Source organism: Leuciscus leuciscus (assembly GCF_965113295.1).
Source record: "Leuciscus leuciscus genome assembly, chromosome: 15".
In the NCBI taxonomy this organism is placed as follows: Eukaryota; Metazoa; Chordata; class Actinopteri; order Cypriniformes; family Leuciscidae; genus Leuciscus; species Leuciscus leuciscus.
In genome coordinates this window covers 15,737,797-15,751,261 of record NC_138739.1, presented here as the reverse complement: position 1 = coordinate 15,751,261, position 13,465 = coordinate 15,737,797, and the positions used below count along the sequence as shown (strand labels likewise).

Here is a 13,465-nt window from a genome sequence, read left to right as displayed (position 1 = left end):
TTTTTGAGAAAAATAAGCTTAATAGTAACATAAAAATTAATAAATAACGTTTTATTAATGTAAAGCTTTTTGTGGCGCACTGCTGAACTTGTTAAAATATGTATAACGTTTATATTCCTCCAGGAGACGTCACGTGGCTCGACTTAATAAATGTATAAAACATGGAGAGACTCTTGAACCTCAGAGTGAGAAAACTTTATTGATAAAGGCAAGAAAAATACATATGACAAATGGAGAGCGGTATAGTAAAGTGTGATTGTCTCTATTCATTTGTTTTACATGTCTGAGGGAAATATAAACAATAAAGCCCTTCAAATTGTTTTTAAAAATATCAAGACACTGAAAATGCAAAGGGAGAGCACACGCTTGAGTAATAAACTACATTTATAAGGACAAAAACACTAGAAAAACAAGAAATACACTTGAAGAACATCTGATGTTCAGCGTGCTGCTTTAGATTTCAATACTTCCTGAAAAAGATGAACATATAAAGCCATAAATCGAACAAATATTTATGTAAAAACAATTTGTGAGAAATGACATCATCAGTTAGGTACCTGATGTGTGAATATGTGCTTGATCTTGTTCAGCTCTTCTGGATCTGATCTCATAAACCAGAACAATGACAGTAGCCACGCCCACCAGAGCAGAGAGGACCAATCGGATCACAGCTTCAGTAGGACCACAACAGTGGACAGAGTCTGAGGAATAAAAACATCAAACTGAGATCAGATCAGTCAATAAATGCTAATATCAGCACTGACTTCAACTAAGATCATCAGAGCTGTGGTACCTGCACATGTGTGACAGAGTGTGTTGATGTCCAGATGTGTGGTCTGGTTGCTGATGGGATTGTTCAGCACACAGCTGTAGGTGTTTTTATCCTGATATTCCACCTCCAGAGGTAGAGAGAGACTGATGCTGAGATCACACACACTGATGCTGGACAATACACTGATTCCTTTGTACCAGGAGAGAGTCACGTCACTCACATTCACCACTGATGAACACAACAATGAACAATTTGATGACGACGATGATGATGACGATGAACAAGTGTGACTAAATATGACAGGAACAGGCAGATGAGCTGTAAAACATGAGAGAATAAGGAGAAATCTGAACAAATACAAAGTTCTGTTATGAAACTCTAGATGGCACAGTCTGATTGGTCCTTAATTAAATCCACATGATTCTCTATAGGGCACAGATGATTGGTTCCTGCTGTATCTGCTCAAACTTCAAATACTTGGTCAGCATTTGCATTAGCAGTGCGGCGCTCTTTCAGAAACCCTCCACCTTCCCCAGCTCCACCTGTATAGATCTGCTTCAGGTAACTCATGTACGCTATATACAGCAGCAGCATATCTTGCTCACAGCACACGTGTGTGTTTGCTCTGCAGCAGCAGAAATAACCAAATCTAATCAACAATCTGATTTTCGGTTCAATGTGTTGAGTGAGTGTTTATACGGTCTGTCATCTCACACTATAAAATAAGAAAACATATGACTGGTGCTGAGCCAAAGACGGATGCGCTCTGCACTTGTCAAATCAGTGTTTTCAACCACATAATGTTTCTTTTAGGTTTTTTTTACATTTAAATACACATAGGTACAAGAAAAAAAACATTTAGTATTTTTTACAAGATAAACATACAGTTTACAAAACAGTTTGTAAAATACACTGATGTTGAAGCGGCAATAATGATAATTTCAGTTTGACAACACGAATAAAATTTACGTGAGAAAAAGTTGATAAATGAGAATGAAGGAAAGGACAACCCAGATCCGGCCCACATCTGGCACACGTGGATTTCACATATACCGGATCTGGGCCGACACTGTTGCTGTCTGGGATATGATTTCTACTCACCATACACAGATACATTGAATGTTTTTGATGATGGGAATGATAAAGATGATTCTGCTCTAGCTATATTAAGTTTATAGATTCCAGCCTGTTCAGTTGTGATGTTTGTGATGGTCAGAGATCCAGTTTGATTGTCCAGCTTCAGTCTGTCTCTGAATCTCCCAATATAATTAATGTATATCCCATCAGTGAAAGCTAGTAGATTCTTTTCAGACTCCCACAGTATGTCATTTTCACGTAGGCCAGTAAGCCCAGGGTTTAAAGTGACTGAATCTCCCTCCGACACTGACACTGACTTCATCTTATCTGCATCACCAAACACACATGGAGAACAAACAGGAACAGGGTTTGTCACAGATTAACTTATAACTTTATGATTGTTTGAGAAAATAATATCATAAAACAACAGAATAGAGTAAAATGGTGTGTGGATATTATATGGAGTGATTAAAAAATAAGAAGATGAAACAAATATTTAACTCACAGTTGATAGTGAGAATGAAAACTCTGCTCATTGTTCGGTTGGTATTTACTCTATAATCTCCACCATGGTCGGTTGTGATGTTTGTGATGGTCAGAGATCCAGTTTGATTGTCCACCTTCAGTCTGTCTCTGAATCTCCCATCAGCAACATCATCATATACAGTGATGCTGTCATTATTTACATTTATTTCAGCTAGTAAATATTTTCCAAACCGCCACCAAATTTGACTTCCATTCTTCATGTCCTCACTACCAATGTTTAGAGTGACCGAATCTCCCTCCATCTCTGACATTGGTAAAACTCCTGTAGAACCAAACACACCTGAAGAACAGAGAGAGAGTTTGTCACAGATTAAAGATTTAAATAACTTGATTTCGGTTTGATGAAGCTTCACTAAAATTCTTTGAATCTGAAGTGAATAACATACTGCAGCAAAAATAAACATAAAACATGAATGAAATGTGCAATACTATAGACACATTTAAATCAAAAGAGACACTTTTACTTAGATAAGAGTAATGTCACACTTAAATGAATGCTGCTGGGTATTTTAGCTTCATACTTATTTAACATATCCCTAATAAATGAGTTTAGACCTGAATCAAAACTTTAAAAATCAATAACTTATACTTGAGAATAACAGTCAATGTTAAGCATCTCTGACTAATTTCACCAGAAATTAAAACAGAAGCAACTGAAGCCTTAAAAACACATTTCAAACTCACCATCCAGACGCCACAAACAGAACAAAAATAATTTGAGAAACATTTTCTTCATCGGTTCACTGAAAACCCTACGACAGCGATCCTTAAAATGTCTGATGACACTCCGACTGATCGGAAACACGACTAAACTGTGATATTTAACGTCTCTCAAAAAGTTGCAACCTCCGTCACAGTTTCCTTCATCAGAGGAAGTCATGAAAATAAAGCTGTTGCTGATCTTATATTTTCTTTGAATTCTGGCCCTGTATTAGTTGAGTGAAACGTTGCATGAGTGTTGGATTAGATCCATATCTCGGCCCGCATGTATAAAACTTCTAAGAATTACTCTTACGAATAGTCTTAAGCTTTGACTTAAGTGTCAAAAAATTCTTAGTAAAAAGTAGGACTTCTCTAAGAGTAGGAGACTTTTATAAAGAAGCTAAAAGCAACTTTCAGTAAAGTCTAAGACTCCTAAGTACTGACTGAAGTGGGACTTAACTAAGGACTACAAGGATGTCAACCCAAAATGGCCGCCCTCAACCTCTGAATTGAATTAAGACACTGAAACTTTAATATTTCAATACATTTTTTTAAAAGTGCTTTGCATTGTGCAAAGTTATCACATTATCATTATTATAGAAGTTATCACGTGATTATTGATGCTGTGAGGCAAAGGAAAATTGTCAGATTTACCCTTTATTCAAATAGTATTCAAAATGTGTTAAAGATGTTGTAAGCTTATTGTGTAGTTGTGCCTGGAGTCAACTGTTTATTTGTGAAACATATGAAACACAATGAAACATTCCAATTTGTACAGACATATTTTTTAGCCAGGCTATCATACAAAGAAATTATAAACGCATGAAAAAAAAAACAAGAGAGGACAATGAAATATTAATAACTGACTATGTTGCAGACAATGTATGATTTTTTTCTCCTGTGAGCTTTTTAGTTTTTCTAAAACCTGTAGCTGTAGTTTGCCCTTTTTTGTCACTTAATATTCAACAATATTATTGATCTATCTGCATTGAAACCATTATATGAGAATTGAACTGAGCTGGACGATAGATAAATGAACTAAATAGATAACTAATGATTTTTTACAATGGAAATGAAAGCTTTAGCATAAGTTCTGTCAGGAAGACTAAATTGTTATGTCACTTATTACCTTCTCATCTATCCAATTATGTTCTAATACTTGTAGTATAAAAGATTGTTACTTACACATGTCTGAGTTTGCAGATGGTGACGCCTACATTCACCTCCATCCTCCCACCACCACCAAGATGGTCCCTTCCAGGGGGTCGGCTGCGCCTTCGTCTTCAGGCAGGAAATGCAGATTACGTTACCGTCTGATTGCGAGCTACGGACGGGGTCTACGCCAAAGAACGTCTCGGGTTACGTATGTAACCCTCGTTCCCTGAGTAGGGAACGAGACGCTGCATCGATACTCGATACTTTGGGGAATGCCCTCGGCATGACGCGTCTGAAGTCTGTAATGGAACTATTCCAATCTTGATTGGTGCTCGTCACTCGTGACGTTGCATGTGACGGTGATCCGGAAGCTATAAAAGGGCAACGGAACATAGCCGTATCAGCTTTTAAAGGGTCGAAGCAAGTCGTTCTCAGGAGCACGAAAAGTGTGGCCGAGAGATGCAGCGTCTCGTTCCCTACTCAGGGAACGAGGGTTACATACGTAACCCGAGACGTTCCCTTTCGTAAAGGGAACTCCCGCTGCATCGATACTCGATACTTTGGGGAACGAATACCCACGCCGCCACACTGAGAGACCCTGCCCTGGTGTGAAGCAATCTGGCACACTCAAGACATGAGAACTTGTGAACCTGGTGTAGAGGACAGATCCAGACTGTAATGTTTGATGAAGGTGTGTGGGGAGGCCCAGCCAGCGGCATCACAGACCTCTTGAAGAGAAACCCCTGCTAGCAAGGCTCTAGAGGATGCCACTCCTCTGGTTGAGTGAGCTTTTATCAGGAGAGGTGAAGGCAGATTGCGCACCTCGTAAGCTGAAGAAATAGCCTCTACTATCCACTTGCTAATAGTCTGCTTGGAGACCGGGGAGCCCTTCTTGGATAACCCAAAACACACAAACAGCTGGTCCGACTTCCTCCAGCCCGAGGTCCTATGTACATAGGCCTCAAGAGCTCGGACCGGGCATAACAAGTGTAACTTAGCTTGATCAGCCGACACATGCGGTGGAGGATGAAAGGCCGGAAGGATTATAGACCGTGCCACATTTGTGGGCACCTTAGGCACGTAGCCAGGTCTAGGGTGGAGAATGGCTCTCACTCTGCCAGGAGAGAACTCGAGGCAAGAGGGAGCCACAGATAGCGCCTGCAGGTCGCCAACTCGTTTCAGGGAAGTAATAGCGAGCAGGAAGGCTACCTTAAAGGATAAAAATTTCTCAGATACCTTATCCAGGGGTTCGAAGGGTGCCAGGGATAAACCTTCGAGGACCACTGCCAGGTCCCACGTGGGGACCCTAGGCTGGATAGCAGGCCTCATCCTCCTGGCTCCACGAAGGAAACGAATTATGAGTGGGTGTGTCCCCAGCGTGCCCACCCCTAAAGGCGTGTGGAAAGCTGATATAGCCGCCACATAGACCTTAAGCGTGGACGGGGAGAGCCCGTCAGAGAAACGATTCTGGAGGAACTCCAGTACTGAAGCCACTGGGCAGTTAACTGGGTCCAACTGATGTTCTCTGCACCATAAAATAAAATTTTTCCATTTAAATGCATAAAGTTTCCTCGTGGAGGGGGCTCTAGAGTTTACAATGGTCTCAACAACCTCGGTTGAGAGACCAGAATTTATGAATTGGTCCCCCTCAGGGGCCAATCCAGTAGCTTCCTGGGCTACCGCCAAGGGTGAAATATCATGACCTTGGGCTGAAGAGGGAGGACCATCCTGATCCGGATTCACCGCGGAAGGCCTGCCAGAAGGGCCCAGATGTTTGGAAGCTATATTTGGGCCTGTCAGTACAGGGCCACTAAGAGTAAGCTGATCCCGTACTGCTGAACCCTCTTGTACTCAGAACAATGGGGGAAAGTATACACAGACATGGCCTCAACCATGTCTGTATCATGATGTCCAAACCCAGCAGAGCTGGAAGAGCATGGGAGAGGTGGCGCAGAAGGTGGCCGTCCACATAAAGGGGAAACAGGAGCACCTCTGACAAACCGACCTCCATCCCGGCTAAAGCCAACTTGGGGTGGAGTTCGAAATCCCCGGGCTGCAGCCCCTGCCTCGACAGGATGACTGCCCCCTCTTTGATCAGAGAGACCATCGACATAGTGTCTGTCAAAAATAGAACCTAATGGTCTCTCTGAAGTTTCCTCAGACCCTGTGTTTCCAACACAGGTACTAGGAGCAGGAACCATAACTTCCTCCCCATGATCAGAAAACGAGGGCATGTGCGCGTAACTCTGGTCATGCGGAGTGGGTTCCCTCTCGGGGAAAACCCATTGGTCCTGAGCCACTACTACAGGGCCCCCATGTACAGCAGGCCAAAGAATAGTATGTTGAACACTGCTGCCAGCGAGCCCACTCTTTAATAAGGTCACGTAGTGGTGGCCTGGCCTAGCTTGATATTCATGACTATGGTAAGGAAGATGAGTGTCTGAGCTGGAGACAATTGTGCCTGCATCATGACTATAACCTACACCGCCCCCAGGAATCGGTTTCTCTGAAGAGGCACTGGTGATTTTTCCTAGACTCTGAGCCATATTCCCTAGCACCTCACGAGACTCGAAACAACACCTCGGTGTTGAACCGTCTGCTCTAGTAGTAGGATACAATACTAGGCCGAATGGAAGAATCCGGAACTGATGTGCTTTTCCCCCAAAAGCAGATCTCGGAAACTTCCCGTGATGGGGTTAGAAGGGAATGAGGAGTTAAGGGCCTTGTGGATCTATCACGACAGACCAGTCCTCGGAGCTGGTCTGACTGACAGTCGGAATCTTGAATCTGAACCCCCTCGGAGGTTGATCCATTACCCTGAGATCCGAAACAAGGCCTTATGGGCCTTTCACACAGGACGCGGTATGCGCGGCGCTGCGCTATAAAACCCATTCATCTCAATGGCTTGCGCCGCGCAAGGACGTTTTGTTGCTGCGTCGACCACAGCGCAAGCGCAGCGGTGCGCATCATTGGCGAGCTCGCGCGCACGCCGCGGTCAAAGTTCAAAATAGTTCAACTTTTGCCGCTGCGCTCTGTGACGATTACCAGCGCGGCCAATAGAATCGGGGGATCCAAACAAGGACGGAAATCAAAATGGATGAACGTCTAGTCTTGTGTAGGTCGGAATTTCCTGAGCTGTACGATAGTTTTGAGGTCGTATAGGGACATCGTCAGGAAAGCTGTATTCACAAATCAGTATTTTATGAGGATTTGATGCTCAATAAACTTTTATGATTATTATCACTGTTGAAAACCGTTATTTACATTTTTATTTCAGGATTCTTTTATGAATGGAAAGTTCAAAAGAACAGCATTTATCTGAAATAGAATATTTTGTAACATTATAAATGTAGAACGGGACAGATACATTGTTTGCTGCTGACCGAAAGGAGGAACAACAGACGTAATAGCTCCCGCTAAAAGTATTTAAAACTCCGCCTACGTCATAGCGCAGCGCAAATCGCGTTGTATCTGAAGGGCAACGCAGAACCCAGCGGCAAGCGCCGCGCATACCGCGTCCTGTGTGAAAGGCCCATTACTCCCCTTCCCTCACAGGAACTATGAAGTACCGGCTGTAGAACCCGGGCTCCCGAAACCGAGGAAGAGCTCACCTTGAGGTTTCCTTTGTTAAGAGAGACTTGACTTCCTGTTCCAAGAACCAACCCTGCTCGGGGCTGGCAGACATGTGAACCACCCTTAGTAGATAATATTTTTATATTAGCTCCGCTGTAAGCAGGACCCTCCAGGCTATATTTTGAAGACCCCTCGGGGTGTCTAAATATGCTATTATGGGGACCAGTCCCTCGAGACTGGCCTTGGCTAAAAATGTTCAAATGGTTTCGGTGACCTGAAGCAGCTAACTGGCAGGAACTAACCGAAATATGCTCTCTACAGACCTCCTGAGAGGCGGCGAACTCGACAGGGCCGCAACGTTTCCGGGCAGATACTGCGATTTGTGTTCGCTGGAAGCCGATGTGTCCCGAAGCGCCATCGGCGGCGGGAAGTAAACATCGATTTCCTAAGGGCTGTATAAGGGGGTGAGACTCCTGTACTCGCTCTCCTGGGGGAACGGCCATAAGGGTCTGCGTGTTACGACAAGACCTCTTAGTTGAAGCCATCTTAGCCCGAGAGACAGTCCTCAGACCTGTCCTCGATATAGAGGGCTTCATACGAGAATGTCTCTTCTGGCCCCAAGCCTTATACGGGGGGGCACGAGAGGAAACCTTCTCAAAATATGTTGAACTGGCGGCTGTCCCCTGAGGCTGCCCCCTGGCAGCAACCCCATGAGACCTAGATTGACAACTGGGGATAGCTGATTGTCGCTCTGCCTCCTGAAACCTTTCGACAACGGTTCTCGCCGCGTCGCCAAAGAGGCCAGAAGGTGAAAGGGGGGCATCGAGAAGGAAAGCCCTGTCTTTCTCCTCGATCCCCAAGCGATTAAGCCATAAATGTCTCTCTGTGACGACTATTGCTGCCATAGAACGGCCAATAGCACGAGCCGTCTCCTTAATAATACGGAGAGATAAGTCAGCTACTCTACGAAATTCAGTAATACCGTTGAGTGAGACCTCCCAGTTATCATCCACCTCTTTGAGGAGGTCAGCCTGGTATGCCTGTAATAACCCCATCGTGTGTAGGCATGCACCGGCTCGACCCACCGCCATATAAGCTTTCCCTAACAAATTCGATGTACGAGATTTGGAGGGAAGTGTCTGAGCTATCAGGGGTGACGCAACGTCAGGGAGAAAATATTTCGCAAAATATTCCTCAACCCGAGGCATCACCCCATAACCATTCTCATTAGATTCCCTAATAGATGAGTAAATATATACATGGGGGGAAAATAATTGAGATGAACATGGATTTTCCCACGATCTCGATACCTCAGTATGAAGATCAGTGAAAAAGGGAAGGCTCTGACACAAAGATTGTGACTGGGTCTGCAGGAAGCGCTCATCCATTTTATTTTTCTTAGTCGCTTCCTGCTTATTATATGGCCATTCAACGTTTAATTTAACCACTGCCCTGATCACAACCTCCAGCAATTCCTCAATAACGGGAATATGGGGTGGTGAATCCCCATATTTATGTGATTCAGTGTTGATAATATCTAACCCCTCGGAGCCAGATAAATCAAACGCTGTGTCTTTAACACGGTCGGAAGAAGCCGCAGCGCGGGCTTCCGAACCGTGCGCGAGACCAGTGGAGCTGGTTAATAAACACTGAGAAAGGGTCGCAACCGTCTCAGTGTTATCTGCCAGCTCCACGTGCGAATCCCATGCATACAAGCGGCGCGCTGCCTCAACAGACGCGGGGCCTGATGCACTGGAAACGCGAGCCTGATCTGATTGATCGAACAAGCTCAAACGGGAGCGGAGCTCTCTCATAGATAGCTGAAAACAGTTTGCACAGACAGCGCCCTCGAGCACTGCCCGTGCATGCTCCACTCCCAGACAAACAACACAAAACGAGTGCGTGTCACCCTCGCTCAAATAGCGCGAGCAAGGGGACACACACCGCCTGAGTCGTTTCTCTATATTCGCCATATATATATATTGAGATAGACAAACAACACCAAATAAGACAATACAGTCACACAGAACGCTTGCTGAAGACAGAAAGCTGATACGGCTATGTTCCGTTGCCCTTTTATAGCTTCCGGATCACCGTCACATGCAACGTCACGAGTGACGAGCACCAATCAAGATTGGAATAGTTCCATTACCTGGCTTCAGACGCGTCATGCCGAGGGCATTCCCCAAAGTATCGAGTATCGATGCAGCGGGAGTTCCCTTTACGAAAGGGAACTTTATATCATAATATTTGCTTGCAGGGCTGTTAATAAATGTATAATTTGTTAGGTAATTTTGCCTCCCAAGTCCTTAGAAATTAATCAACACTGAACTTACTTAAGCTGGACAAAGACTAACTTTGTTGCATTATTTTCCTGTTATCTCTGTAAAGCTGCTTTGAAACAATCTGTATTGTACAAAGCACTGAAAACAGAAATAAAGGTGACTTTAAATCATTTTGTTAGATAAATACCTTCACTAAGTTTAGTGTTTTGTTTTTCCCTCGTATTTTAAAATATAAAAAAATATATAAATATAAAATATTTTCCTCATTTTGATGGTTTAAGCAAACTTGTAGGGTCATACTTTTTTTTTTTTTTTAAACCTCTGAACATCACTTTTGGCCACTACTGTATATTTGGTGTGGTCAGTGCCACAATAATGCTATTCAAGAGCCTGCTGGACTGTGGACTGAAGGGCCCGAGTCATCACAGGTGCACTACTGCATTTATTCAGTCACCAAAAATATAATTATTACTTTCATTTAATTTCATTGCTATACAATTTCTTAAAGGTAAGTTACAAAAAGAATACCTTGATGATTAAACTTTTTTTATCATTTGATCAACATTATCATCATTGAACTCCAATACATCATATTTTCGTTGAAAAGTGCTTGGCCGCCTCCTCTCTGCTGCCATCCTAACTAAGTTTGGAGACCTTTCCAGCTCTATTAAATAATTTACAAGCTGAGACCAAGTCTTAACACTTAGGAACTTTTATGAATCACACTTATTCTTAAGTTTAGGAATAAGAGTAAAATGATGTCATTCTTAGAATTTTGACAGACTCGAGACTTAAATTTTACTCTGAGTGGCTTTATGCATACGGCCCCTGGTGTTTTATTTTATGTTGTGAGCATCAATTCTGTTTGACCTCTGACCCTTATTTGACAGCACTTTATTCAGTGTAAAGATGTTTTGTATGGAGTAGAAGATTAAAAGGTTCATATCAGCAGCAAAAAAGATGGACAAATGCTTCACAAACTAGTGACACAGAGAGAGAGAAAAAACATCCAGCAGAAGCTGTGTATCCACCCAACAGATAAAACCACATTTCTGTACAGATAAAACAAAGAGGAAACCCATTGCAGCGTCCAGTTAGGTTTGAGTTCGTGTTTGAGATCTCAGGCTTTTGATTACAGACTTTATTGGTGAATCTGAGCAAAATAACTCTTAAAGCACATGTGAGTTTACCTCGGGTCTTTTCTTCTGGGGAAACGGAGAAGCGTAGAGGCCTGAATTTATGTTTTCTCAAATTCTGTTGAGAAATTTGAACAGTTATGATGAGCTTACACACAATAGGCTAATTATAATATTGTACCTGTAATGGTAACAAAAGTTGGGAAAAAATAAACTGAAATGATTCATCTTTTTAGTGCACGGACATCTCCAACATGACAACAAAGTCTGTGAAGTTCCGAGCGCCTCCTGCTGGATGAGCCGTCGAGAGGAGAAACATTGTCAACACCAGGATGTGTGTGTAGCAAACAGACAGACGAAGATAATTTCAATACTAAGTTTAATCCAACACAGAGTTGAGACACACATCTAACGTGAACGAGACTGAACAGAGAATGAATGTGAGGGTACAACAATTAGGAGCACAAACGAGACTAATAAATTAAACTGCTGAATGTAAACAAACGAGAAGCGGGAAAACTGAACACAGGAATTCACAGACAGTGATGACGACGCGCTTCTACAGTTATTAACATCATACATTTATCAAAAAAATGTACGTTTATAACACACTATACTTTGTGCAATATTTCCTTGGCATTATCTTAGCCAACATTTAAAAACCGCTGCTAGTGCAATCCAGCTGGCGAGGGAGTAAAGGAGAATTTGAAATCTTTCTCTCTTCATGTTTCTGGAAAACTTTAATTAGTCACTCAAACCTTTATCTAAACCTCCCACCGTCGGTCGCGCATATCCGCCATGTTTTGTAGTTTTTTAACACTTTTTACTCGTGTTTGTAGTTCCTCATCCAACGCGCAGTGGGTTGTGGCCAATATTAGCCTTTAGACTGAGCACGAATCCACACTTCGAAAATACACCGGGAATAGTAGACCATCTGGGGACTTCTGCCTGGCATACTCTTTTCAACATACTGTGCTTTTGGACACACTTATTTTAATCTCACACACTGTTTTGGATGGATAGTATGGACATTGAGACGCAGGGGTTGGATGCTAGTCTACTATTTATGAACCACCAAATTAAAGGGATGGTTCGAAGTAATTTCAACCGGTCCTTTGGACCATGACCTCAAACCAAAATTCTCATCCCTTCTTTCACTCAAGAATGTATGGGCCCATTAAAAAGAGTCAGGAACTTGGATACGATTCTCCGTTGACAAAACTTCTTCAGCTTTATTTTCTGCACGTTTGCTTATACATTGTCAAGGGGTGATGTAGCAATCGTCCAATGAGAATATACATTACATCATATAGAATGTAAGACGAAGAGAAAAACAAGTCCATCTACAAATGTGTCCAAATGTCTTGGAAGCAGATTTCATTAGACAAATCCAGATCTTCTATCTGGGCTGGTTTCCAAGAACCACACACACACACACACACAAACACACACAGAAAACAAAACAAAAAGTCAGAAAAGTCACACAGAAAAGTCAGGCTGAGATTTTTATTTTACACAGATGAAATAAAAAGATGTGATAAGAGCAAAAACAAAAGAGAGACAGAAGGAAACATCCTAGCAGAGAATAAATGTGAACAAAAGGTGCGAGTTAGGGGCCCATATGAGCTTTAACATCAGTTCCGGTGGATAAATACAGTGTTTGATCATCGCTTTTTGGGAACATTTTCATACACAGCGTCCGTCTTTGATTTCTGCAAGGAAACACAAACTCAATCAGGAACTTAGTGACTTTTTCAACCGTTAAATCATCAAACAGTTGAAGTTCTGCAGGTTTGCAGTCTCTGCTCTGAGAATGACTGTCTTTCACACTAAAGCAACAGCAGAGACACTTGTTGCAGAACGTCTACAAAGAAACCAATGTATGCTAAAGCTGCATCTCAGCTCAGATAATGATGAACCGCAGAGACGCTGCAGATCGAGGACACACTTCAGCACAACATGAGTAACAACTTTATTTTTTTCCTTTCCAATGAAATTTTAATGGTATAAAATTAGTGTTTATAATAACAAAGCAAATTATTTATAGTTCGAACTGTTTACATGTATGATTTTAAACAAATTATGGTTTAAATTAGTAGGCCACAGACACATCACAGGCTGGCTTTGGCGTAACTAATCCATCAAAAAAAAATCATAAAACCTAATTCATGATATATGTAGGCTAAACAAAGACAGAAATAGAAATCAGTAAACTAAAA

General features: G+C 42.4%; 3 protein-coding genes across 3 annotated transcripts in view; all 3 read right to left on the bottom strand.

The window, feature by feature from the left end:
• LOC309476166 (SLAM family member 5-like) overlaps nt 1-13,465 on the bottom strand; it is a 222,374-nt gene that overhangs the window by 139,721 nt on the left and 69,188 nt on the right. The window lies entirely within an intron of this gene.
• Nucleotides 216-3,601, bottom strand: LOC309476544 (SLAM family member 5-like). The gene is made up of 6 exons (XM_082139641.1): nt 3,080-3,601; nt 2,355-2,675; nt 1,874-2,176; nt 794-1,090; nt 558-701; nt 216-470 (listed from the first exon to the last, which is right to left on the bottom strand). Exons 1-6 carry the CDS (start codon nt 3,273-3,275, stop codon nt 454-456), a joined length of 1,278 nt encoding a protein of 425 aa, XP_081995767.1. The 5' UTR covers nt 3,276-3,601; the 3' UTR covers nt 216-453.
• On the bottom strand, nt 6,967-9,639 carry LOC309474908 (uncharacterized protein; the record flags this gene model as incomplete). The annotated part of the gene is made up of 3 exons (XM_082137527.1): nt 6,967-7,069; nt 7,766-8,664; nt 8,731-9,639. The coding sequence occupies 3 exons, from the start codon at nt 9,637-9,639 to the stop codon at nt 6,967-6,969; spliced, it is 1,911 nt and encodes a 636-aa protein (XP_081993653.1).

What these genes read in the sequence shown, in the direction of transcription:
- LOC309476544 (XM_082139641.1), bottom strand. Translation starts at nt 3,275, where the DNA reads ATGACTTCCTCTGATGAAGGAAACTGTGACGGAGGTTGCAACTTTTTG. An exon ending in ATTCAATGTATCTGTGTATG is followed by an intron (nt 1,091 to 1,873) that starts GTGAGTAGAAAT and finishes CATGTTTTACAG; the next exon opens with CTCATCTGCCTGTTCCTGTC. An exon ending in ACTCTGTCACACATGTGCAG is followed by an intron (nt 702 to 793) that starts GTACCACAGCTC and finishes TTTATTCCTCAG; the next exon opens with ACTCTGTCCACTGTTGTGGT.